The following is a 26,923-nucleotide window of genomic DNA, read 5'->3' on the forward strand; positions in this document are numbered from 1 at the left end:
ACGGCACTTTCATCCCATTGCTTTGAGACCCAGAGGTGGCCTTCTGGTTGGACAACAGCCAGGCCACACCGATCAGCCGGAGGACAGGACAGTGCCCTTGTTGCTTTTGCTAGGTGGTACTCCGAACAAAACAAACGAACCCTGAAAGGCCTGCTTCCGGAAGCTCCTGGTTTGTTGCAGCCGCTCAGGCAGGTCGGAGGCCCCGCTGGTAATGTCCCCTCGGAGCTCGCCAGGTGGCGCTGAGCCCCAGACTGAACCACTGTGGGGACAGAGCCACGTCAGCACCCGGTCCCCGCCAGGCCGGTGGCGGGATGGGGTCGGTGGCGGCCTTGGGAGCAGAGCTGGCCGTGCGGGTCCTGCTCTTTGTGGCCTTCCTGTAAGGATTTGTCACAGCACTCCCAGGTGTCCCAGGGTGCTCGCTCTTGAGAAGCTGCCCCTGGCGGGCTGGCGGGCGGGCGGGCTGGCGGGCGGGCGGCAGGTTCTTCCGCCACCGAAGGAGCCTATCAATCTTCGCCTTTTTCTTTCTCAGGGTGACCGAGCTGCTCCCTCCCTTCCACCGGCGGATCCAGCCCGAGGAGTTGTGGCTCTACCGGAACCCGTATGTGGAGTCTGAATACTTCCCCACAGGCCCCATGTTTGTGCGTGAGCAGCCCTCCCGCCCTGCGGGGACCCCTCCCGGCCTTGTGCTCTTGGTTCCCGGAGATCCAGGTCTAGAGCTTGGCGTCTGGGTGGGCTCTCTTTTTTTCCCCCTTCCTTAGTGCGAGCCAACCGTGGTTTTCCCTGCCTTGTGTTCTCGTTCAGACCATTGCATTTCTCACTCCACTGTCCCTGATCTTCCTGGCCAAGTTTCTGAAGAAAGCTGACACCACCGACAGCAAGCAAGCCTGCCTCGGTAAGTAGCCCTTCCGGTTGTTCTAGTGCTGGCAAGTAGCTGTGGGGTGCAGTCACTGGAGCCTTGTGTGACCGGCACGAAAACTGTGTACCCCCTAAAGTATGTCCGCTTCCCCGACTTGCTACCTGTGAGAACTTGGTTAATACAGGCACCACCGCTGGCTTCTCGGTGCCCCTGGACCATTTATGGAAGTTTTCTAGGCACGAGGGCCACAGCTGTTTTTGTGCTTGGTTCTGGTTGGATTCAGCCTGGGAACAACGGGGGTTCTTTTAATGTGGCGCAGTTGCTCGTCCCCAGGCAGACAGCACTAACCATTTCTTTCCCTTCCAGGTGCTAGCCTTGCCCTAGCTCTGAATGGTGTCTTTACCAACACAATAAAACTGATAGTGGGGAGGTAAGTGAGAACCTTCCCGCAGTCTCCATCATCTCAAGCATCTTTCCCCCTTATCCTCAGACTAATCTTTCTTTTCTCACCCAGAACTCTCCCCCTGCCCCCTACCTGTGATGCCTGGCCTGTGTCCTGTCCTAACTTTCCTAGGGCAGCCTCCAGCCTCCAGAAGTACTTCAGAGTTAGCCACTCTTTTCTTTTTTAAACGTATTATGTATACAGTATTCTGACTGCAGGCCAGAAGAGGGAACCTGATCAACTTACAGATGGTTGTGAGCCACCATGTGGTTGCTGGGAACTGGAAGAGCAGCCAGTGCTCTTAACCTCTGAGCCCTCTCTCCATCCCTGAGTTAGCTACTCGTGTGCTGAGATGTAATCATGCTAGACTTTGCCCACGTGACTGAAGCTTTTTTCTCAGTATAAGGACTGTCCTAATCCAGTTATATTATTTTGCCAGGACAGGACTAGTAGTTAAGAGAATTACTGGCATCTACTGTAACAGAAGCATGCTTTCTGGAAGAGCAAATTATACGTGCTTATGCTATGCTTCTTTCTTCCAGACCACGCCCAGATTTCTTCTACCGGTGCTTCCCCGATGGGCTGGCCCATTCTGACCTGGCCTGCACGGGGGACGAGGATGTGGTGAATGAGGGCCGGAAGAGCTTCCCCAGTGGACACTCTTCCTGTATGACCCTCAGATGAACTATGGCAATACCTTTTATTTATGTATATATGTGTTTTGCTTATATGTGTGTGTACATACTATAGAGGCCAGAAGGTGTTAGATCCCCTGGAAATGGACAGTTGCCATGTGAGTGCTGGGAACCGAACTTAGGTCCTCTCAAAAGCAGCCAAGTGCTCTTAATTGCTGCTGAGGCCACTCCAACTCCAAAATGTACTTCTAAAAATTATTACATTTAACCGATGAAGCCTTGCTGGAATGAGCTGTCTCTTAATAGTCATAAAACGTCCTTATTCAGGGCAGGAGGTGGTGGTGCATTTGGGAGGCCGAGGCAGGCAGATCTCTGCGAGTTGAGACCAGCCTGGTCTATAGAGCAAGTTCCAGGACAGGCTATTAATGGTACACAGAGAAACTCTGTCTTTATCCAAGAGTTACTGCGTGTCAGGAGGTTGCTGAGCATTTTAGGTTCTCACCTGCGTAGCTCCCAAGAACCCAGTAAGATATTGTATTATTCCTTTTTTGGATTCCCACTTAGTTGAGGAGTCTACATACGACACTGTCCACAGTAGTAACTGTACAATGGAAGCTGTTCCGAAAACATTGAGACATCAAGAGGTAAAGCCTGCTCTTGTTCTCACCCTCCTGTCTGGACATGAGTGGTGACTCATAGGTCTTCCCTGTTCTAGTTGCGTTTGCTGGTCTGGCCTTTGCTTCCTTCTACCTGGCAGGGAAGCTACACTGCTTTACACCAGAAGGCCGAGGGAAATCCTGGAGGCTCTGCGCCTTCCTGTCGCCTCTACTCCTAGCAGCTGTCATTGCGCTGTCCCGCACGTGTGACTACAAGCACCACTGGCAAGGTAAGCGGTCATATGCCTCAGGAGTTTCTGCTCCTTCTGTCTTAACCCTAGAAACTGGCACAGAGGAATGGCTTCCTAGTATCTGCCGATATGAATGAGCCAATGAGTAAGTGCAGCCAGGCTGGGCTCTGTACCTTGTCACAAAGGGACCAAAGTTAACTTTGGGGTCAGCAGGATGGCTCAGAGAGAGGTAAAGAAACTTGTACAAGCCTGGCAACCTATGCTTGGTCCCTGGACACATGAAAAGGTGGACGGAAGGAAGGAAAGGATTCCAGAGTTATCCTCTACCTCCACACGAATCCCCATGCACACACACACACACAAAATCCTTTGCAATTAACTTGTGTATGGTGTATGTGCAGGTTCATGTACCCCAGTCATGTGGGGAGCCGATGACCAGCAAGCACCAGTAATCCTCTCTGCCCTTACAAGTGCATGAACGGCCACTCTTAGCTTTTCATGTGGGCACTGGGGATTTGAACTCAAGTCCTTTTGTTTATGGAAGAAAATGCTCTTACCTGCTGAGCCAGCTCCCAAACATTAACGCCCCACCCCCAATCCCAGCTCCTGTGAAACAATGTAGCCCTGGGTGGCCTCAAACTCAAGAGATACAGCTGCCTTTGTCTGTTGGGCTAAAAAGTGTGTCAGCGTGGCCAGCCTCCTTAATCTTTAGGGTCTCCCCCTTTAGCTCAAGCCTCAGTCTCCCAAGTGCTGGAATCATAATTGTGTGCCACCATTCCTGACCACAATCTCGAAACAATGAAAACCAGCCAATAATTAGACTCCCATGAATATTTGTTACTCTTCTGTTGTAAAAAAAATAAAAATTCTAACTTGGGCTAGAGAGATGGCTCAGTAGTTAAGATCACTGACTGCTCTTTCAGAGGAACCTGGGTTCAATTCCCAGCACCCACATGGCAGCTCACAACTGTCTGTAACTCCAGTTCCAGGGGCTCTGACACACTCACACAGAATATATACAGGCAAAACACCAGTGAACATTAATAAAAAAATTCTAACTTGCTGGGCGGTTAATCCCAGCACTTAAGAGGCAGAGGCAGGAAGACCTCTGTGAGTTTAAGGCCAGCCTGACCTACAAAGCAAGTTCCAGGACAGCTCAAGCAGTTACACAGAGAAACCATCTCAGGAGGAAAAAAAAATTCAAACTCAGTCCCTGTTCCGATTTGGTGTGTAGAGAACCATCTAATAGTCTTATAACTATAACATGGGTTGATGGCTTTTTTTAGCCTCTACAAGCAGAGTAACCTGGAGTGCCAAGGTCACTCCAGAGCTGTGTAGTGTCTAACATGGTTTTTAAAAAGACCTATTTCTCTCTCTTCAGATGTACTAGTTGGGTCCATGATTGGAATAACATTTGCCTACCTCTGCTACAGACAGTACTATCCTCCTCTGACTGATGTAGAATGCCACAAACCATTTCAGGACAAGCACAAACTCCCTTCTTCACACAAGAAGCCCAGTGACTCTCACCGCCTGGATATCTAGCTGAACCTACTACCTCAGCGGAGAACAAACAAATCAGTTCTCCTACCAAGCCAAGAATTTCTGGCTCTTACCTCTTCCAAGGTAAAAGTGAGGGCATGGCCACACTGTACACCTGCTTCCACAGGACTGTGCACTTTGCCCCACTTCCAAGGCTAGACCCTAAGGATTCCCTGCCTGGCACCTGTTCTGGCAAGGGGCTCTTCCGGGAGTTCTCTCTCTGGGTTAATGAAGCTGGGCCATAAGACTGGTGTTCCAAGACCTAGGATCTTTACATATATGTAACTGTCACTCAAGAGAGCTTTTCACAAAAGGAACTTTATCCTGAAGATTTTATTGCCAAATTTCTCTGTCCCTTATAAATAAGGGCAGTGCCAGTAAAACATTGTTTACTTTTTTGTGGTCACATTCCATTAAGCCTTAAATAATAAAACTGCCAATTTTAGCTAGTTTTTACTTCATCAGGAAAGAAACTTTACAGGTGTTATCTGGAAGATAAATGCATCTTTCTCTGCATTTTGTTCACAAAGAAATACATGGAACAACTATAGGCTAACATCAGAACTTGCTACTGAGGACCACCTAATAGCTACCTTTTTTGTTATATTTTAAATAAAATTTTGTCTTATGTATATCTTCCTACAGCATTTTCTTTTTTTGTTTGTTTTTTTGAGACAGGGTTTCTCTTTGTAGCTCTGGCTGTCCTGGAACTCACTCTGTGGATCAGGCTGGTTTTGAACTCAGAGATCTGCCTCCCCGTTTCCTGAGTGCTGACTTAAAGGAATGTGTCAATGCAGCCAGCTGTTAACATACTCTTAAATATATTTTCAGTGCATTTTCCCCCTCAGGAAATCTGACAGTGAAATAGAAGTGTGCTTGGGTTTTCGTACCTAAGGACTATTCAGGATCTAGGAGATCAACACTGGACTCTTCATCTGATCCGTGTGAGTAACTGTAGCATCTGTTTTCAAGCTAGTCTGTATAGATCCTAAAGGACAGGCTGTTTTCTGTATTTACAGACATACTTATATTTGCTACACCTTAAATTCAGAGCTGTATCTCTCCATGACAATGAAAACATTAGTCAAGGGAAAATAACTTACATATTAGCTACTTGCCTAAAATTTTTGTTTGGAATTCAACATAAGAAAAGAGAAAATAATGGGTGGTGGTGGTGGTGCATACCTTTAATTCCACACTTGGAGGCAGAGCTAGGCAGATCTCAGTGAGTTTGAGGCCAGCCTGGTCTAGTTTGAGGACAGCCAGGGCTGTTACAGAGTAACCCTGTCTCAAAAAAACAAAAGTAATAAAAAAGAGAAAACGGCTACTTTATTGGTTTTTTTCTTGATAGATAAGGCCACATGAAAGTAAGTAACTGGTCAATTAGTTTTATTTCAGCATTTACTAAAGTCTTAAATATAATCACATATAAAACAAACATTTCAAAAGTGCAAAATATCAGAAAGGTAATCAGTGCTATTCGTTATCTTCCCTTGAAATGGTCTCACTAACTCTGCAGTCAGGAATCTGGACAAAATGCTGTTACACTAGCGTTTAAAAACAGCCTTGGTCAACAGATTGTACATGATACAAACGATGCAGGGCAAATGCCGCCTAACTACACTCAGGCTCCTTGCCTCTTTCCTCACTTGTATAGCACACAGGGTAATACACAAGAGGATGGTGAGGGTCAAGCTCTTTAGTTACTGTACGCCCAGACTGCCAGGGAGAAGCATGGCGTAGCACAGTGGTTTATCTAGCCCTCCGGGGCCATGCTGCCCATCTTTGGTTACAAGAAGTCATTCTTGGTTGTACTTTGGTTTACTCTTAAGTAGTAACAATTCTGCTAACAAGAGTAAACAAATCTGAAGGTGGCGATTTGACAAAAACCCTTTAGTATTTAATTAATACTACTTAATTCTCAATAATTCCTTTCCAAGAGATACTGTAAAAAAAAAAATGTAAGCCAGGCAAATGGTGGCGCAACCTTTAATCCTAGCACTAAAGAGGCCGAGGCAAGTGGATCTCTGCGGGTTCAAGGCCAGCCTGGCCTACAAAGTAAGTTCCAGAACAGCCAGGACTATTTCACAGAAAAACCCCGTCACATCTGGCACTTCTCAGTAGTTTGCTTATCCAGCATTATCCATAAGCAGAAGGCTAGGCTTGACTGTATCCATGCTGGCCTCTGTAACCTCCAGGGCACAGTGATTACCCTTCTTTCTGTTCTGTACCAAAAAGGGTACAGACTGCTGCTAAGGGGCAGCTTCTGTGAGTATTAAATACAGAAGATTCTGGATGCCATGATAGGGCTACAGGAAAAAAGAAAAAAAAAAAAAAAGACAAAAATCAAAACATAGCTTACCTCCCCTGCCACTCTCTAAGAAACCTGTGGAGATCTGAGGAGCACAGAGGACTATCAGAGAAGAGCACGCACATGCTGAAGAGGGAGGGAAGCCTAAAGCAGAGCAGATACCTTGGAGAAAGCTTAGCGTGCAATCATTCTTGTTCCTCAAGATAACGCTACCTCAGTTTCTCCAGATTCAGCTACAGGTGCAAACAGCTGCTCCTCAGACTCTGTATAATGGGTTTTCTTTCAGATTATGTTCTTTCCCCTGCTAACCTGCATACTCAACTAATACTGACTGCCAACTCTAAGTAAACATTTTGATGAGACCTTGGAAGGCAAGGATATTTCCATCACAATACTTCCTTTACTCAACTGGAAGTAGCAGGTGACTTAAGTTGGTGCTACAACAAGATCACATCTACAAATGAACAGTTGGGATGGGCCATGTAATTGACCAAGTCTTACAACTTCACCTTCAAGGTAAGTATTATCAAAGAACTTAAAGCACACCCACACCCCAGTTTAGAATATGGTGTAAAAGGGCAGGCACACAATCCACACCACCTTCACATTTATAGAAGCTGAAGCAGTTGTAAAAACAGAACAGCACCAGTGAGTCCTACAGTAAGCTTAGCTGACAGGGTTCAGAGCAAACTATATTTTTAGTAAGCTATAGTCATATCTTCATATAATACACACAGGAAAGAAATGCTGGCTTAAAAAATAGCAATTATTTCCATATCCATTTATGCTTAGCTTTCCTTCCAGTGCAAAGAACACACACACACAAAAAAAATGACTGGACCCCAAGTACCTTTAAATCTTAAGAATATGCTCCCAAACTGGTCCATTTTCTAAAGATAAAGAGTAAACCTCTCAAATTTTTCAAAGCCCCCTAAACAGACTCTGTTTCTTTCCATGTAATAAATAGGGAAGTGCTGCTTAATGTTAAAGCATTAAAGGGTGTAAATGCCTTAGCTACAAAAACTATTGAGTGTTTTTACAAAGCAATGAGTCTTCCTTTTGCTCTCCACTAATTTCCAAAAAGGATTATCTTCTGAAGGTCCTGTGGAGTAAGAGGCAGGCAACATGCAGGACTTGATGGCGTAGCTGCAAAGAAACCTGCAGCAAAAAGCATGTGGATTTTCAGCAGAGGCTCCTTCCGTGTCCATCTATAGGAGAGAGTGGGAGAAGAGGTCACCATGTAGTTCAACCCACCAGCACACAGAGAATCCACTGTCTAATACAGGCTTCTTCAGGATTCCCAAGCACAAGATAAAATATACACTAATCCCTAAGGAGCGACTGGATGCTTCCTGTGAGTTTAACCATCCCTCCAAGTGAGTATACCCTAGATGGTGGGGATGCATATACATCTGGATAAGAGCTTGAGGCTCCAAGGGTCACATGCAAACATTACACTGCACTGAAAACTTACATTAGGCAGCCAGACGGGCCATTTTTACTGTAAAGGCTGATCAAGGGAGATGCCCTGGGTTTGGTAGATCTCTTTCAGAACCAGCAATACTGTATCTTCGGATTCCCTGTGTAGGAAAAAAAAAATGGAGAAAAGATGAAACAGTCTGGTGCCATATGCTTTTCATTTATCTATACAAATACCTTGGATCTGTTTATATTTGACTACTGCAGAAATATGTGCCTTTGAGCTCTACTAGGTGGTAGTTAGCATTATGTCTGGAAGCAGAAGGGAAGGGAGTAAGTGACAAGAAGAGTCCACAGAGCCTTGCTTGCCTGAGGCAGAGTCTCTCTAGCCCACACTCTCCCTGGAACTTACTCTACAGCTCAGGCTGGTCCTGAGTTCACAGAAATCCTCCTACCTCAACCTCTTGACTGCCAGGATTACAAGCACAAAGCACCATGCTCAGCTAAACAGATGCGCTCTTGAGATAATAGTGAGGAGGCATTTAGTTGGTCACCTTCATTTTAAAACTTTTACTTGCTTTTTGGAAAAGGCAATAAAAGATGTGACTCAAAATTCTAAATGTATGAAATGGGGCTTAGAAAGATGGCTCATGGCTAGATGGTTGAGCAAGAATGGGAATCTGAATTTGGAACCCAACACTCACATAAACAGCCAGGCTGCTTAACCCCAGCACAGTGTGGGTGCTGAGACTTCCTGGGCCACTAGAATAGATGCACTGAGAGACTGTCTCAAAGGAACACAGTAGAGAATGACAGCTACATAGTGACACTGTCTCCAAACAAAAGAATTTAATGAAGTTAGAATCTTACATTCTAGTATTGATGAGACAATTAAATAACCACATTAAGAAAAAACAAACATGACCTGGCTCTTTCTCCCACCTTGCAGGCTACTGATCTGTCACCATGACACAGGTTGGATTCATTTGAGAAAGGGAGCCTCCACTGAGAAAATGCCCCACCAAACTGGCCTGTGGGCAAGACTGTGATGCATTCTCTTGCTTGATGATTGCTATGGGAGGGCCAAAATTAGTAGGGGTGGTGCCACTCCTAGGCAGGTAGTTCTGAGTGGTAAAAGAAAGCTGATAGCATTTGAGAGGCAGGGGGATCTCTTGAGTTTGAGGCCAGCTTGGTCTACAGAGGGAGTTCCAGGACAGCCAGGGCTAAACTTGAAATATCTGTGGTTTACACATTTTAAAGCCAACAAATTGTTGTGGGGTGGTGCCTCAGGAGGCAGAGAAAGGCAGATCTCTGTGAGTTCAATGCCAGCCTGGTCTATAGAATGAGTGTCAGGACAAGCACCAAAGCCACAGAGAAACGCTGTCTCAAAAACAAACAATAAATCCCAACAAATTGTCATAAAATTGAAGTTGATAAAACTGTTGGAAAGGGTCTGGGGAGGATCAGTTTGTGAAGTGCTTGCTGCACTAGTCTGAGGACCTGGGTTTAGATGTCCAAATCTATGATCTCAGTTCTTGGGGAGGGAGGACCTATAGAGATAGGCCTATCCCTAGAGCTCAGTGACAAGACCCTGTCTCAAAAGATCAAGTGTAGACATGAGAAGGACACTGACATTGACCTCCAGTCTCATATGCATCTGTGCATTGTATTCATGTCCCTGCATGCACACAAACACATACATACTTCACACAAATGCACACAAAAATCTATTTTTAAAAAAACTATTTACAAAAAGCTACGGGGAAACACCCCAATATGTACATTATGAAGGTGTAGAAATGGACAATGCGGACCAGCGAGATGACGCAGTGAGTAAAGCAGATCACTGGACCCCACCACACAAACACAAATAAATGTGAAAAATGTTTTTGTAAAGGACAATCTTTTTTGAAAGCATTTTTTTTGGGGGGGGGGGTTCAAGATAGGGTTTCTTAGTGTAATCCTGGCTATCCTGGAACCAGCTCTTGTAGACCAGGTTGGCCTCAAACTTACAGAAATCCACCTACCTCTAACTCCCGAGTGCTGGGATTAAAGGTATGCACCGCCGAAAAAGCTAGACCAAAAAGAACGGCCTTTAGAGACATAAAAGGAATGAGGAAACTCAGAAGTACTAGTAAATAAGGCGGAAGAAGTGTCTATCGTATTCTCTACATTTTTAAAGAAATCTTTCATTTTCTTTGCTAGAAGAAATATGATAGCTACATGTTGGGAAACTCACTAGCAGGACATGAAATGAAGGAAAAACTCTTTCAAAAAATTATTCATCTTCCTTTGAATTTCAACCCAATCAAAAAATTTTTAATCCTTATTAGGAGGGGCCGTTCTTTTTGGTCTAGCTTTTTCGACCTTGAAAACAGGGTCTCTGTAGCCCAGGCTGGCCTCAAACTCAAAATATAGCAATATATGGCCTTGAACTCCTAACCCTCTTTCCTCTGTCTCTCAATTTCTGGGACACAGGCGTGTACCAACATTTCTAGCTCTAAAGGAAGTATTTGTTGTTGTTCGTTTGTTTTTTTTGAGACAGGGTTTCTCTGTGTAACAGTCCTAGCTCACTGTAGACCAGGCTGGCCTCAGACTCACAGAGATCAGCCTGCCTGAGTCCTGGGATTGAAGGCATTCTCCACCACTGCCCAGCTAAAAAAATTTTTAAATGAAATTTAATTTTGTAATAAGCAAACGAGCAGGGCCAGTGAGATGGCTCACTGTAAGGGGACATGCCACCAGGACTGATGACCTGAGCGAGAGAAATGATATCACTAAATGTTTTTAAGGTAAACAAGCAAAACATTTTAAAGAGAACACATTGAAAGAGCATTATTTTAGCTCCTTACAATGACAGCTTTTGTTGAGTTTTAGTTTTACCATATAGGGATGACAGTGAGTATGCCAGATAATTATCCCTTTATCAGAGTTCCATGGAGAAATTCCTCAGAACACTGAAAATAAAACCAAGGACACAGCAATCCTCCTAGAATACTGGGATTTCAGGTGAGCATCTTTCAAAAACACTTCTCTGCCCCATCTTATTCTTTCTTTAAATATTTATTTATTTATTATGTATACAATATTCTTTCTACGTGTATGCCTTTAGGCCAGAAGAGGGCACCGGACCTCATTACAGATGGTTGTGAGCCACTATGTGGTTGCTGGGAATTGAACTCAGGACCTTTGGAAGAGCAGGCAGTGCTCTTAACTGCTGAGCCATCTCTCCAGCCCCCTTCCAGCTTTATTTCTGTTATGATTGGCAGTGAAATCGTATTGTTATATAAAATCTAGTAATCACCACTACTCGGATCTATGCTCCATCAGGCAATTATATTTAATAATATACCTGTGCTTTTGCTATTATAAATGCTTTATTTTCTTCTCTATCCTTTTCCTTTCCCCCCTCCCCATGATGGGGTATGAGAGCAGGATTTCAGTAGGTAGCTACCTACACTCAAAATCCTCCAGACTCAGTATCAGATGCTGGAGTTATAGACATGAGCAATCACACTCATCTCAAAAAATACATCTTAAAAATCAGAGCCAGTTAGGGTGAGGCTGGGTGCCAGAACTTCTGAGAAATGGCACTCAACTCTGGCAGAGCTGAAAAGGAAGACTAGATAAGGATACAGAAGAACATAAACACACACAAACACAAAACACTTACCAGTAGCATAGATGACTTTGTAAAGCAAATAAATATTCATTAAAACTCTCAATGGGCTTCTCCTGCAACACATAGTCAATGCGCTGGCCACCATTCAGCATTCCCACATTGATTGGAAGCTCTTCTTTAACCTCCACGGGTGTCTCTTCTGTGTTGGCTTCTGAATAAGAAGCGCCATCATAAGATCCTAAGCACAGGACTAGGGAATACTCAGTGGAGATGGCTAAGTGCTTGCCTGCAAGCATGAGGAACTGAGTTTGTATCACCAATACCCAGGCACCCTCCTAAAAAGCTGGCCAATGCAGCACATGCCTGTAATTCCAACACTGGGGAGGCAGACAGGAGGATCCCTGGGGCTTCATAGTCAATTAGAGAGCTCTAGGTTCAGTGAGAGATCCTGTCTAAAGAAACTATGGTGGAAAAAGATGGAGAAAGACACTCTGGCTTCCACATACATGTATACCAACACACACACATGTACATGTACACAAGAAGATACATACACATACACCTAGAAGATTCAGTTCTCCTGGATTCACGTTTACCTTATGATGAGACACTCTGCTCAGAGAGCTCTTCCTCTCTGTCTTCTTCCTCTCAATTTCTTTAAAGCTCCTCGAAACATACTAATTTTGTTCAATTTCTTCTTTTGATCAACACATCTCCTCACCTGTACACCTGTAAGTCATGTGTCTTGAATTTTATAAACTAATGCAAACAGACATAGCATAGACTCTGTAGGGAACTGAGAATCTAAGCTAGTCTTCAGCAATGGAAATAAAACTGATACACAAACACACGTTCATCTAATAAAGCTAGCTACTGGGGCTGGAGAAGTGTCTCAGCAATTAAGAGCACTTGCTGCTCTTGCAAATGACCCAGGTCTAATTATCAGCACCAGTACCAGGTAGGTTACAACCCCCTGTAACACCAATACCAGCAGATCCAATAACTCTGGCCTCTGAAGGCATCAGGTATGCATTTGGTACACACTCAATTCTCTTATGCATATACACATACATAAGAGAAAAAAAGTAACAGGGTTGGAGGGTTGGCTAGGCAGTTAAGTGCACTTGCTGATCTTCCAGAGGATCAAATAGCCTTTCTTCTGGCCCACACTGGCAGCTATACACACGCCCTACATTCACACAAACACACACACTCATTTTTTTAAGTAGGTACTTCATAGAGTAGGCTTGTAGCCTTGGCTGTCCTAGAACTCACTCTGTAGACCAGGCTGGCCTTAAATTCAGAGATCACCTGCCTCTGTCTCCTGAGTGCTGGGACTATAGGTGTGTGTCACCATGCCCAGCAGAGAGTAGGCATTTAACATCATTCCCAAATCCAAAGTGGGAAATGTTCAAGGGTCGTTAACGGTTTCTCTTAACATTTTTCTCACATAGTATTTCCCCCTAATTTTTAGCTATTAAAATGACAGGAAACGTTAGCATAGTTCAAGAACAGCTATGACTCACAGAATAGATCCTACATAATTAAAGGGGAAAAGAAAGAAGGCTCTGATTGGAACTCCACAGCATGCACCCCTCCTCAAGTAATCTCTACACAGTCACTAACCACTAGACTTTTCTGAACTTGATTCAGGTTCTGCCTCGGTTTCTTCTGCTGTTTCTGAAGCTTGTAAGGCAGGGTATGGAGCTCTGGTGAAAGACTTCCAGGCCATCCGCAGTGAACCCAGCAAGTTATTCTTCAGGTCCATACTCATCCTGGTAAAGCCCTCTCTCAGTTCTGAAACAGTGAATAAAAGATGCTACGTGATGTCGCATTTAAGGCTCAGCAAAGAAACGAATCAACTCCATTTAGTGTATACTCATCAGAATATCCAGAATCAAGTTCTATACAGACTCACCTAAGTGCATCCGCTTTCTGCCTTTATGATGTGGGATCAGCATTGGCTCAAATTCTACTTCCGGGACCACCATTGGTTCAATCCTATATGCTACAGGATCAAACTGCATAGGAAAAATAACAGCTACGTATTTATCCCTAATAAAGAAGACAATCTGAGAAACTACGTATCTTAGATAAAAATATTTGTTTATTTTATAAAAATACAGCTATGGAGGGATGGGAGATGGCTTAGTCAACACAGTATTTGACCTGAAAGCAAAGGGCCCTGAGTTTGACTCCTAGAACCTATATTTAACAAAACAAAAACAAAAAACCCAAAAAGCTGAGCATAATGACAAATACTTGTAAATCCCAACACTGGAGAGGCTAAGACAGGAGGATCCCTAGGGTTTACTGGCAAGATCCAGGCCAGGCTAGTGGGGGACCCTGCCTCATTAAAAAAAAAAAAGCAGACAGCATCCAACAAATGGTACCCAAGGTACACCAAGGTACTCTGGCCTCATACACATGAACATGCAGTTCTTCTAATTACTGCCTTGTTTGTTGTTTTGGTTCGAGACAGGATTTCTTTGTGTAGCCCTGGCTGTCCTGGAACTCACTCTGTAGACCATGCTGTCCTCAGACTCAGAGACCCATCCCCCTGCATCTGCCTCCCGAGTGCTGGGATTAACAGCATGTACCACTGCCAGCTCCTGATTACTTCTTCCTAATCAATACTACCATCTATTCAGTTACTAAAGAATAATATAGAAAAAGCCAATCAATACAAACAAAATTATATGTTGTTTGTTAAATCCTAGTATTTAGGTAAAACCATATAGCAGCTATTCAGTGCTTACAGGATGGTAAATATTGAAGAAACCTTTGCATGTGGGAAATTTATAATTAGGATCAATTCTTCTTAATCCTCTAACAGTAAGAAACATTCCAATGGGAGATCCAAAGGCAAAGAATATTTCTGGTTTGTAGTTGAGCCGGGGGTATTTTACAGACACCTGGAAGGAAGAAAAAGGGCATTTCTCATTAATAGTGAGTCTCATCTGTTCCTACCATATGACTAGTAATAGTTAAAACAAAAACAGTATTTTTACCTGCCCAATGCCAACATCTAGATAGTCACCATTTTCCTTGGGGATGTTTACCTCTGAAGCTGATGTGGCTGATCTATTAACACCCTGAAAAGAAAAAGAAGAAAAGCTATATGGAGATAGTATCCACTGGAACTAGCTGTTAATGTCTGGGTATGGTGGAGGATACTTTTTTTTTTCTTTTTTTGGTTTTTCGAGACAGGGTTTCTCTGTAGCTTTGGAGTCTGTCCTAGAACTAGCTCTTGTAGACCAGGCTGGCCTCAAACTCAGAGGTCCACCTGCCTCCCGAGTGCTGTGATTAAAGGCGTGCGCCACCACCGCCCGGCCGGAGGACATCTTTAACTACAACACTTGGGAGGAGTTAGAGGCAGGCCTACCTTTGAGTTTAAGGCTAGCTTGATCTATATATCGAGTTCTAGGCCAGTTAGAACTACACATTGAGACCATGCCTCAAAAAAATATAAAAATAAACGAATAAACAATGGAGGCTATACACAGCCATTTTGGTAGCAGCTGAAATTTCAGGCAGCCATCTGACAGAGTATTGTTGCTAAATTCTATACCAACCAAGGCAAATCCAATGTCTCTCTGGGTGCTGAATACAATACCAGTACTGGATCAAGACTTGGGTCTTATCAGATATGGTGGCGCACACCTTTGATCCCAGCACTCGGGAGTTTGAGATCAGCCTGGCGACAGAGTGAGTTCGAGGACAGTCAAACACACAAGGTGAGACATCTCAAGGTGGGGGAAATTGGAGCAGGAAAGAGGATCAATTAAGCCCAAGAGTTTGAAAATAGATTGAATAACACAGGGAAACCTTATTTCAACAACACATAAAGCAAAAATTAAACCACATCTGGGCTTGGTGGTGCAAATCTGTAGTCCCAGTTACTTGGGAGGCTTGAGGCAGGAGGATCTCAAGTTCAAATTGACGTGCCCTTAGCCTACAGAGTGAGTTCAAAACCAGCCAGGGAAACTTACTGAGATTCTGCTTAGTTTTAAAGTACTTGCCTAGTGTGTGTGAAGTCCTAATTTAATCCCCAGTATGGAAAGCAAAAGCAGCTGATTAGTTAGCAGAGTGTATATATCACAAAGCATAAGGATTTACTGTCACTGTCAAAGAACTGTCTCACCCCACTAGGCTATATTAGAAACATACCATTGAGTTTTTTCTGGTTCTGAAATGGTTTAGAATCTTCTTTCTTGGTCCTAAGGGAATTCCTATTTCCTGAAGATCTTTTTCTGTACATAAGGCCTAGGCATAGAAGACAAAACAGTTTTGTTTTTTTTTTTTTAATTTCTAGGCAAAATAAAATCAATTAAATGTGGTAGACTCTGAAAGGAGTCATTCTTGTTCTTGGTTCACACTGATCTTGCTCCCTAAAGGCATACCACACAAGTAACTGAGAAAGAAAGTCTTGTCTTAGTCATAAAATAACCTAAGAATAGAAGTATTAGTAAAAACTACACTGTCAATATGATACTAATTAATACTATGTAAAAAAGAACTAGCAAAGTTAGTATCTAACGACTTCATGATGTCATTTAGATGTCACTTTCTCAGGATTACACTCCTGATGAACACAACCTGTGAGAACATGTGGCCAACAAAGAAGTGTAACACAACTGACTAACATCAAAATCTCAATGTAAGTGCCACTCATTTTAGCGGGGAGGGACTTCCTTCTTTGCATTCTCACACCACTGTGTACTTTTCCTTAATGTACCTTTCCTAAAAAACAACCAACACTCAAGTCAGTGACCAGGTCCATCTTACTAGCACCCTGCTGCCCGTGCCTGATCAGAGTAGGCAGTTACTAATAAGTATCAGCTGAGCGAACAAATGTATTACAAACCAGAAGAAACACAAGAAAACTGAGGAAAAGAAAACACCATGGTAGAGATCTTTATCCGCAATAGAAAATAAGAGTTGGGGCAGTTACTGTTCACGCCAGGGTTGGCGCTCGACTCACACTTTCTCTAAGCTTAGCCTGCTTTAGATTACACTCTACTGCACGTGCATATCAATATGGCTCATCTGAGCCTTGAGCAATGCTAAAGATCATTAGTGGTGAAATATTTCTAAGTAAAAAGCTTCCAAAAGGCATGTTCTTGGGAAAGATGATGAAGATAAAAACACTGAAAATGACTTGATATAAAATTTAAAGGCCTTTGCTTACCAGAGCCTCTTTATCAATTTTCTCTTTTTCAAAGACAGTGAAGAACTCAGAGAGTTGAAGTTTCTTCAGTTCTTCTTCTAACGTTGGTACATCTCCTTGATCCTCAACAGTTCTAAATGAACCCTAAAAATTTTATCATATAGCTTATTATTCACAAAATTCATTTAGTTTCCTTTATTAATACTATTTTATAATTTGAAATGTATTATGTAAGATATTCACAATAATAAATCTTAACATTAACTACTTGGTTTTGTTTTTAAAACAAGGTCTCACGAGGTCCAGAATGGTCTCAAACTTACTATGTAAATAAAGATGATACTTATTTATTCATTTATTTAGACAGGGTTTTTCTGTGTAGCCTTGGCTGTCCTGAAATTCATTATGTAGACCAGGCTGGCCACAAACTTACAGAGACCCACCTGCCTCTCCCTCCCAGGTGCTAGGATTAAAGGTGTGTACCACCATGCCAAGCAAAAATGTATTTTTAAATTAATATCAGAATAATCTCCATCATTAGCAAACCCTTACTGATCTCTTATTAAGAAAAGCAGGCAGTGGTAGTATACACCTTTAATCCCAGCATTCAGAATGCAGAGGCAAGTGAACCTCTGTGAGTTTGAGGTCAGCCTGATCTACAGAGCTAGTTCCAAGACAGCAGGGGTACACAAACCCTATGTCAAAAAAAAAAAAAAAGAAGAGGAAGAAGGAGGAGGAGGAGGAGGAGGAGGAAAGAAAAAGAAGAAGAAATGAAACAGTCAGGGTTAGAGAGAAAGCTCAGTGGTCAGGAGCATTAGCTGTTCTTCCAGAGGACCTGGTTTCAATACCTAGCAGTCACAAGGCAGCTCATAGCCATCATCTGTAGCTCCAGTTCCAGGGGATCTGATACCTTCTTCTGGCCTTGGAGGACACCACAAGTGTGGTGCACAGACATACTTGTGGGCCATACCCTCATACACATAGAATTTTAAAATGGGGATGGTGAAGCTAGAAACATGACTCAACAGTTAACACTTGCTCTCTTGTAAGAGGACCTGGTTTGGTTCCTAGCACACACACGGTTGCTTACAACCATCTGTAATTACAGTTCCATGGGATCTGATGCCCTCTTTTGACATTCAGGGGTAACAGGCACATACATGATATAAATACATACATGCAGGCGAAACAGCTATTAAGGGCTGGAGAGATGACTATTAACTCAGTGGTTAAGAGTACTTGTTCTTCCAAAGGACCTTAGTTCAGTTCCTGTCACCTACATGGTGGCTCACAACCATCAGTTCCAGGGGACCCTGCACCTTCTGATGCACATACAAACATGCAGGCAAAATACTCATATATAAAAATGAAAATTAAAAAAGCCACACATATAAAAATAAATCTAAAAGACAAAAAAAGATATAAAATAGCCTAAGACAGAGCCCAAGGGTTCACAGTATACTTACACAAAAAGAAAAATAGAAGACAGTGTCTACTGAATACCAAATCACTACTACCATGATAAAATGTTCATGGGAGACTTTGACTGATGAAGAGACAGGTTTCATCGTCATGTTTCCAGTTGGCTTCCAAACATGACTTCTGTAAGCCATCCAAGTCCTCTCCACATCCTTACACACAATCTACAATGAACTCAATGGCTACAACTCTGTCCATGTACTAGTAGTGCATATTTACAGAGACAGAAGGCACCATACTTATTTCACAATATGGCAGTGATTTATAGAAGCAAAATACTGTCTTGCTTCTATCACCCAAGAATCACAATAGATAATTACCAAGCTGTTAAAATAAATATACATTTAACATTATGGCATAAGACTAAACTCGGCTAAACACAAAGGTTGAAAATCTAAAAGTCCTTAGTATGAAATACACTACAAGAGAACCTATCTAAACTTCTAAATTACCTTTTCACTGTCAATATCCCCAAAAGAATCTTTCTGATTTGTTAGGATATCAAACAATATAAGCGAACCTATAAGTAAAATAGAAGAAGGGACAATTTCTAAGACACTGGCTGTCTTTTATACAAAAAAGTTAAAAGCCAATTACAAATGTAAGAAAACCAACAGAGAATCTTTCCAGTTTACCACCACCCTCCAGCCCCTTCCCAATTCTTCATCACAGATGTCTTGTGGTTCTCTGAATCTGTTACTGATTAAGACTGTGTTTCAAAATGTGAAAATCCTCTCTGGCTACAGGGAATTCATTTGTTACCTAAACTATGACCAGCAATGGATACACCCCCTTTGAAATCGGGGTTCCTCTGCAGAAAAAGTGTATATATTCGGTTCATTTCAGAAGCTACTGTGTCCACGATGGTCTGACAGTAGGTGGGGCTATTGTAAAAGAAGACATCCAGGATTGTGTCATTAGTGAAGTGTCTGAGGCGATTAATGCTGGGCAGGGTTATTCGTTGCAGATCTCTGAGAGGGGAAAAAAAAAAAGATTATTTTGAGCAGAAAGCCTAAATCTAGTACATTGCTACTTCTAAGCTATTATTTAGCTTACTCTTAAAGTTTAGAGTCAAACACGCAATGTTATAAGAGATACCAGATGGGGAAAAATAGGGGCTTGAAAAAATATGTTTAGTGAAACAAAAAAGAAATCAAGTAAACCAGGTTTTTCAATACAGAAATTGGGGTTGGGAAGAGAAGAAAAGAAAAAGAAGAGAAATACAGAGGTAAGGTATAGAGACTAGAGACATGCTATTTGAGGCTGATGGATCTCTGTGAGTTTGAGGCCATCAGGGTCTATAGAGCAAGTTCCAGGACAGCCAAGGCTATGCAGAAAAACCCTGTCTTAAAGAAAACAAAACAAAGAACAAACAAAAGAAAACGAGAGAGAGAGAGAGAGAGAGAGAGAGAGAGAGAGAGAGAGGGGTTATTTAAGTTCAGTGCACTGACTTTGTTTGGATCTCAGTTTAGAAAAAATAAAAATGACAACCCATTACTTTGTAGCCCAGGATGCCCTTGAACTTGTTATTCTTCTTTTTCAGCCTCTCCAGTAAGGGATTAGAGGTGTACACCGCCATCCTCAGCATGGATTTCAATTTTAAATGTATATATACATATGTGTTTGTATACGTATATAAAATATTAGTTAGATACTGGAAATTGGAATTATTTCCCTATGAGAATGGCCTTTTACTCCTGAAATTGCCAAAAACATCACCAAGGATTTACCAAGGGGTACCCAGGGGATGAGGAGGCTCAAACATTGATTGGGGGCTGCCAGGAGTTTGGAGTAGGTGGGGGAACCCCAGCTGTCCCTCCTCCTTCTAATGCCACAGAAAAGGGTCCTCTGGTCAGCTCCCCTCCCTGTGCCCCGATACCCAGTTTTTCTCAAGAGGAGGTGGATTAGGGACTTGGGAAAAGGTAAATGCCCAGGAAGGGGAAGGGCACTGGGGAAAGGGTCCCATTTCACATGTATTCACAGTACCGATCTCCCAGGGAGCAAAAATTAGGAAAGTTGACTGAATCAGACTTCCCTCTTGCCCTGGATTTGGAAATCTGAATGCTAACTAAAAATGATACTTTTGTTTTTCTTTTCTTGAGACAGGGTCTAAGTAGCCATGATCATCCTGGAACTTGCTGTGCAGATCAGACTGGCCTCAAACTCACACAGACCTCTGCCACCTGAGAGCTCAGATTAAAGGCGTGTAATACCCCAGCCAGAAGAGGGTGTGAGGTCCCTAGAACTGGAGTTACAGGCAGTTGTGAGCTACCTACCATGTAGGTGTTTGGACCAGAACTTGAGACCTCTGCAAGAGTAGCATGTATTCTTAACCACAGAGCCATATATTCAGATACTTTTCCCCCAGAACTGAGAACTGAACATGAGGTCTTGAACTAAATCCGCAACCCCATTGATACTATTTTCTTTATCATAATACAATTTATTTATGGTTATTACAAATTTAAAATTGAGTCTCCTTTTCAAAGAGTAGCCAGTGTATCAGTTAACCAACTAAATTATCATCTTTGAATAAGAAACCAAAAATAAAGGCAACATTTTAAAAAAGAAAATTATAGGTCAAAACAAATGATGATTTTCCTTGTTTCAAAAAATTAAACATCTAATGTGAAATAGAAAGGTTAATTACTTGGTAAAAATAACGCACATCTATTTATTTACTTACTTATTTATTCAAAGATGGTTTCCCTGTGTACAGAGATCTACCTGCCTCTGTCTCCTGACTGTTGGATCAAAGGCAGGTAATACCACTATGCCCAGCTAAGAATGCACATCCTACCTTAAAATACTGGAAGGCTCTCAAAATCAACTAACCTGGGCTCAGGGACTTGTAGAGACTGAACTGGCAACCAGGAAGCTTGCATGAGACTGACCTAGGCATTCTGCATATATGTTACAGTTATGTAGCTTGGTCCTCTTATGGGGCTCTTAACAGGGCTGTCTCTGACTCTTTTACTGGCTTTTGAGACCCTACTTTTCATAATAAGTCATCCTGCCCAGCCTTAACACATGGGGAGGTACTTAGTCTTACTGCAATTTAATATGCCATGCTTTACTGATACTCATAGGAAACCTGCCCTTTCCTGGATGGAGATGAGGAAGGGATAGGGAGACAAGGAAAGGGAATGGGAGGGGAGGATGAAGTGGGGAGAGGCTGCAGCCAGGATGTAAAATAAACAGATAAATTAAAAAGAAAAAAATCAAGCTGTGGTGGGCCTGATGGTGGTGGCATATACCTTTAATCCCAGGAAACTGGGAGGCAGAGGCAGGGGGATCTCTATGAGTTTGAGGCCAGCCTGGTCTACAAAAGCTAGTTCCAGGACAGACAAAGCTATTACACAGAGAAACCCTGACTCAAGAAACAAACAAAAAAGCTATAGTGGGGAAAAAAAATCCCTCCTTAATTATATAGAGATGTAAAATGAATCCAAGCAGACTTTTACTGCTAAACATGAAAGTTTAGAGACCCATACATTACTAATAGGAATGTTATGCCTTCCTGTGTTTTTTCATTTTATTTCCTAGTTCAACAAAAATCGTAATACTTCTATAATATGCTACATATAAAAAAATCAATAATTTCTCTGGCTACAAGAAACTTAAGGAAAATCCTACAAACAATGAAGTGTGATCACAATGTTCTCAGAGCAGAAATGTGCACCTTAAATTTCCAACTAGGAGACTGTTTCAACTCCAGAGAGAAAGGATAAAATGTATGACAGTGAGAGGTGGGACCGAACAGACTAAACAGAGATGCTCCACCTCAGCCTGCTCTATTCTGACTCCACCATGTGTAAAGGCAAAGTGGGGCTGCTCATTATCAATACAAGGCCAATAGAAAGCAAGGTACCACTATGTTCCACCACCATTCTTACCTGAAACTGTAAAAAAAAAAAAAAAAAAGAAAAACTGTACTTTACACCTCAAATAATTTCAAGAAAATCATTAAACAAGCATTTTAAGTATAGTAGTCTGAGAAAAGAAATAGCCATCTTCTTTTTATATAATTTTTGTTTTATGTGAGGGTGCTGGATCCCCTAATGAACCTTTATACTCATATAAATGCTTAGCTACCTTTTAAATAATTCTCTTGAACTGTTTCTGAATTTGAAGCTTATTGAGCCATTCTCGGCTGAGTTTTAAACAGCCAGTGCTTATTCAATGTTCTGCTGTACTGTGATTATATATACTGGCTTTAAGAATTATCTAATGGGGCTGGGCATGGTGGCATACACCTTTAATCCCAGAACTCAGGAGGCAGAGGAAGGTGAATCTCTGAATTCAAGGCCAGCCTTGTCCTACAAAGGAAATTCCAGGAGAGCCAGGGCTACATGGAGAGATCTTGTCTCAAAAAAACAGAAGAAAAAAAAAAGGAATGTTTTGGGGGGGGGTTAATTATAGAATTATAGAGGGCTGGAGAGATGACTCAGTAGTTAAGAGAACTGGCTGCTCTTTGCAGAGGACTTGGATTTGCTTCTTAGAACCCACATGGTGGCTCACAATCATCCATAATTCCAGGTGCAGGGGATTTGATGCCCTTTCTGGTCTTCTTGGGTACCAGACATACAAGTGGTTCATAGATAGACAGAAAGGCAAACATTCATGTACAGAAAATAAGAAAGAAAGCTCAAATATAGTTACAGAATGAAGTTCCCACAGTGGTCACTGGTTCAGGCAGTCAATTCATGACATTAATTTTAACAATGGGATGGAAACATTATAGTTGAAACTAAATGCATGTGCTTGTGTTGGCAAATTGTAACTAGCTTCCAAAACCACAATCAACTCCAATTAACACTGGTTTTAATAACATTAAGAATAAGACCTGGCATGCTGGCACACACACCTTTAATCCCAGCACTCCAGACAGAAGCAGTCAGATCTCTGGAAATTCAAAGCCAGCTTGATCTACATCAAGTTTAAGCTAGCCAGGCTACATAGTGAGACCCTGTCTCAAATTTTTTTTTTAAAAGAATGCTGCTTAAGCTAGGCATGGCAGATTTAACACTAGAAACAATGTTGCTGGCATGAATTTCTCTTCACATTTATTATCAAGCAAGCCTGGTACTGGAAACCTAGTTAAAAGTCCATGGCCCAGGAGTCATAGACATAGGAAGGAACCGACTATGTTATTTTGCTACATGGATTAATGCTGACTTTATCCTTGGTAACAGGTGCTCTTCTGCACTGGGCAGCAGTTCATTCAGAGATTTATAACTGGCCAAATGAAAGAACGGGTGACTGTTGGGTGCTCAACCCTACACGGGACTTCTATAGTAACCCTCCATCTGGGAACAATCCAGAAGAGAAGGCAGAAGATGCGAGAGCTAAAGGCAAGGGAAATGCTGTCTTCTGCACATGATATGGCTGCTGCCCTCCTGAACTCACTGCAGTCATGGTTACACAGAAGTAAAAATAATAAATCCGCACAAGGCCAAGTCAACAATATCAGTCAACATTCCATCAAACAGACATGAAGGTGGGAAGGGACCTATTGGAGATTAACAGGACAGTGGAAGGGACATGTTGCAAGTAAATATCATCAAGATACTCTGAATACATATATAAAATAGTCAAAGAATAGAAAAAAGATTTTTTTCAAATGTGTGATGACGAGACCATAGCTCAGGATGCTTCCCTAGTAGCATGCACCAAGCACTGCATAACTGACTAGGTGTGGCGTGCCTGCAATCCTAGCACTGGAAGTCTGGGCAGGAGGATCAGGAATTCAAGAGTTTTTGAGCTAGCATCTCATGTAGACTAGACTGACCTTAAAGTTGCTATGTGCTAAAGACGACTTTGAACTCTTGCTCTTCCTACTTCCACCAGGCTAGGATTATTGGCATTTGCTACCAAACTAGGTCTCAGGAACATTTATTTGGTAATTAAATCTTTTTTAAGAATTTTGTGTATAAATGTAGTATATTTTGTGGAACATTTTGAATGGTACTGATTTATTAGATAAATTGTACATATTAAAAAATAATATATATCAGGGTTTCTTGAACTTGTGATCCCTCTTCATGCAAAATATGCTTAAGTGACCCCAGGTATGTAGGTATATAAAGTATATATCATACACTCAGAGACTCTAGGTATGTACATACATAAAATGAGTAAATATCATATATTCAGAGACCCTAGGTATGTAGATATATCAAACAGTCACTGATAGTAAATAAAAATTCTTTTAAAATAAATCTTTGATAGCATCCAATTTTATCATTTATTAAAGATGAAAGCAAATTTGCATACTAATATGATAGACATGCTTATTTATTTTTATATGAAAAATGCTAGACTGGTGAGATGGCTTAGTAGTTAAGTGTTTAACTACACAAACCCCACGGTGGAAGGAGAAACTGCCTTCTAACATTTGTCCTCCTTGGACTAACACATGTACACTACAGAGAATGTGGCTGCATACAAACATGTACATGCTCGTGCACACACATTATACGTAAGGATTTCGGGGGGGGGGGTCATTTTGTTTTTTGTTTTTTTTTTAAAAAGGTCTCTCGCCGGGCGGTGGTGGCGCACGCCTTTAATCCCAGCACTCGGGAGGCAGAGGCAGGCGGATCTCTGTGAGTTCGAGACCAGCCTGGTCTACAGAGCTAGTTCCAGGACAAGCTCCAAAGCCACAGAAAAACCCTGTCTCGAAAAACCAAAAAAAAAAAAGGTCTCTCTACAGGATGGCCTGAAATTCACTATATAGACCATGCTGGTCTTGCACTCAGTCTACCTGCCTCAGCCTCCTGAGTGCTACAATTAAAGGCACGTGTTATCACATAAGGGACAATTCTTTACTTTTAACTAGAGAAATCTAAAGACAAAGAACTGACCATCACTTAATGATACATCTCTGAGAAATTATATAGTGGTTGCTTCTACCGCACATATACTAAAATTAGAATGATACCCAGAAGATTAGCATGTGCACTGTATGAAGATGACATGCAAATTCAGGAAGCATTCAATGTTTTTTTAAACCACAAATTTGATCTGATGTATGCCAAGCAGGCCTTTATACACTGGTAAGTGGGGGAAGGCACGCAGGCAAAACACTCATACATAATTAAAGAAATATAAAAGATCCACATCGAAGCTGTACACAGTAGTACAGCACATGTCTGATGTCAGTACTGGGATGCTAAGGAATGAGGATCAAGACTTCAGAGTCAGCATGGGCTACATAGAAAACCCTATCCAAAAGAAAGGCTGTGTTGGGAGAAGGAGCTAATCCTGCATCATTCACAAATCAATGACCCTCAATGCTGGTGGGCTGGAAATGTGGCTTTGTAATAACAGAATTCTTGCCTGGCATGGGTAAACCCTATGGGTTGATTCTTGAAAACTGCAAAACAGAAAGTACGCACAAGAGAGAAAAGGAAAGGGGGGGGAGGAAGGGGCCCTTGAGGACATGGCTTTTTTTTTTTACAGGAATAAGAGGAGGCTGGTGTGGATCTGTTGGAGGAAAGGGCAAGAAAGAAAGAATACTAAGCTGATATATAAAAAGATGCTGCTTTCAAGAGAAGCTTATTATTATTATTATTTGGTGTTTTGAGACAGGGTCTCTCTATGTAGTCCTGACTATCCTGGAATTCACTATGCATACTAAGCTGGCCTTGAACTCACAGAGACCCACTTACCTCCACCTGTCTCTGCTTCCTGAGTGCTGGGATTAAAGGCATATGCCACCACTGCCAGGCTAAAAATTTTATTTTTAGTACATAATCAGTCATAGCATAAATGTCCTTAAGCATAATGATGATCAGAAAATATTACAATCACAGTTAACAATTTAAGGGTATAAGGAAATACTCACATATCTACCCCAGTAGAATGCAAAGGACTGTGCCAATTGACTGGAAGAAATTCTACTCTTCCAATCTGCTGGTTTTCTTGGGCTTTCTTGAAATGTGTCTGTAGCAGGTTCAAGGAAACACTTCGGAAATCATTAACTAGAAAAGAAAAGTAACTTCTGCATCAACAGACTCGGGATGCAACAAAACATGCAGCACCTGCTGCCTAATGACGGCTGCTTGGAACACACACTGACTGCAGACTAGCTTAGGAAAACTAAGACATTTAATGAGGAGATGTTCATTTAATATAAAGTTTGGGTTTGCCATACAAAATATTATAGCAAAAGAAAAACTACTGAATGGTGGTGGTGCACGCCTTTCATCCCAGCACTAGGGAGGAAGAGGCAGGCCAATCTCTGAGTTCAAGCCAGTCTGATTTACAGAGTTCCAGGAAAGCCTCCAAAGCTAAAAAAAAAAAAAATGACATCAAAATTGTGTCAATAAAATGGTTTCATTTTTTAAATTACATGACTCCATGTCAAGAGTCTTAAAATCGTGATTTACTCTAGGTGACACTGTTTTCCTGTTTGTTTGCTTTAGCGTGTCTGTTTGATAGACGCAGCATCAGCTAGTTGGTCTAGCAAAATGCCCAGTAAGTAATGGTGCTTGCCACCAGGCCTGAAGACTGTGCGCCCACATGGTAGGAGAGAACTTACTTCTCCCGACTTCTACAAATGTGCTGTGGCACATATATGCCCATACACAAGCACAAAT

The 26,923-nt window shown here is 42.1% G+C and overlaps 2 protein-coding genes and 1 non-coding gene across 8 annotated transcripts in view; 2 read left to right on the forward strand and 1 right to left on the reverse strand.

Moving 5' to 3' along the window:
• Positions 1–198: 198 nt before the first annotated feature.
• On the forward strand, positions 199–7,458 carry Plpp5 (phospholipid phosphatase 5). 5 transcript variants are annotated; one of them, XR_003378295.1, is made up of 8 exons: positions 199–376; positions 530–598; positions 802–892; positions 1,223–1,286; positions 1,841–1,965; positions 2,649–2,819; positions 5,154–5,266; positions 6,920–7,458. XR_003378295.1 is itself a non-coding variant. In XM_026786887.1 (7 exons), the coding sequence occupies exons 1-7, from the start codon at positions 212–214 to the stop codon at positions 4,323–4,325; spliced, it is 849 nt and encodes a 282-aa protein (XP_026642688.1). In that variant the 5' UTR covers positions 199–211; the 3' UTR covers positions 4,326–4,954. The 5 variants fall into 5 exon arrangements, 4 of the variants coding, with proteins under 4 accessions (XP_026642688.1, XP_005362518.1, XP_026642689.1 ...); XM_026786887.1 differs by lacking the exons at positions 5,154–5,266; positions 6,920–7,458 and adding an exon at positions 4,162–4,954; XM_005362461.3 differs by lacking the exons at positions 5,154–5,266; positions 6,920–7,458 and adding an exon at positions 4,162–4,954 and having other exon boundaries at positions 271–376; positions 530–638.
• Ddhd2 (DDHD domain containing 2) overlaps positions 5,687–26,923 on the reverse strand; it is a 32,810-nt gene continuing 11,573 nt past the window's right edge. For both annotated transcript variants that reach the window (XM_026786886.1, XM_005362460.3), the window contains exons 7-18: positions 26,170–26,305; positions 19,086–19,294; positions 18,776–18,843; positions 16,866–16,988; positions 15,845–15,940; positions 14,686–14,769; positions 14,434–14,589; positions 13,593–13,695; positions 13,301–13,471; positions 11,726–11,885; positions 8,108–8,213; positions 5,687–7,841 (exon numbers count right to left, since the gene is read on the reverse strand). In XM_026786886.1, the coding sequence (XP_026642687.1) occupies positions 8,132–8,213; positions 11,726–11,885; positions 13,301–13,471; positions 13,593–13,695; positions 14,434–14,589; positions 14,686–14,769; positions 15,845–15,940; positions 16,866–16,988; positions 18,776–18,843; positions 19,086–19,294; positions 26,170–26,305 (1,388 nt within the window). In that variant the 3' untranslated portion in view covers positions 5,687–7,841; positions 8,108–8,131. The remainder of the gene's footprint in view (positions 7,842–8,107; positions 8,214–11,725; positions 11,886–13,300; positions 13,472–13,592; positions 13,696–14,433; positions 14,590–14,685; positions 14,770–15,844; positions 15,941–16,865; positions 16,989–18,775; positions 18,844–19,085; positions 19,295–26,169; positions 26,306–26,923) is intronic.
• On the forward strand, positions 25,222–25,328 carry LOC113457827. Its single transcript, XR_003378311.1, has one exon. It is a non-coding gene; the product is annotated as a U6 spliceosomal RNA (small nuclear RNA).

Source organism: Microtus ochrogaster, linkage group LG7_11 (genome assembly GCF_000317375.1).
Source record: "Microtus ochrogaster isolate Prairie Vole_2 linkage group LG7_11, MicOch1.0, whole genome shotgun sequence".
In the NCBI taxonomy this organism is placed as follows: Eukaryota; Metazoa; Chordata; class Mammalia; order Rodentia; family Cricetidae; genus Microtus; species Microtus ochrogaster.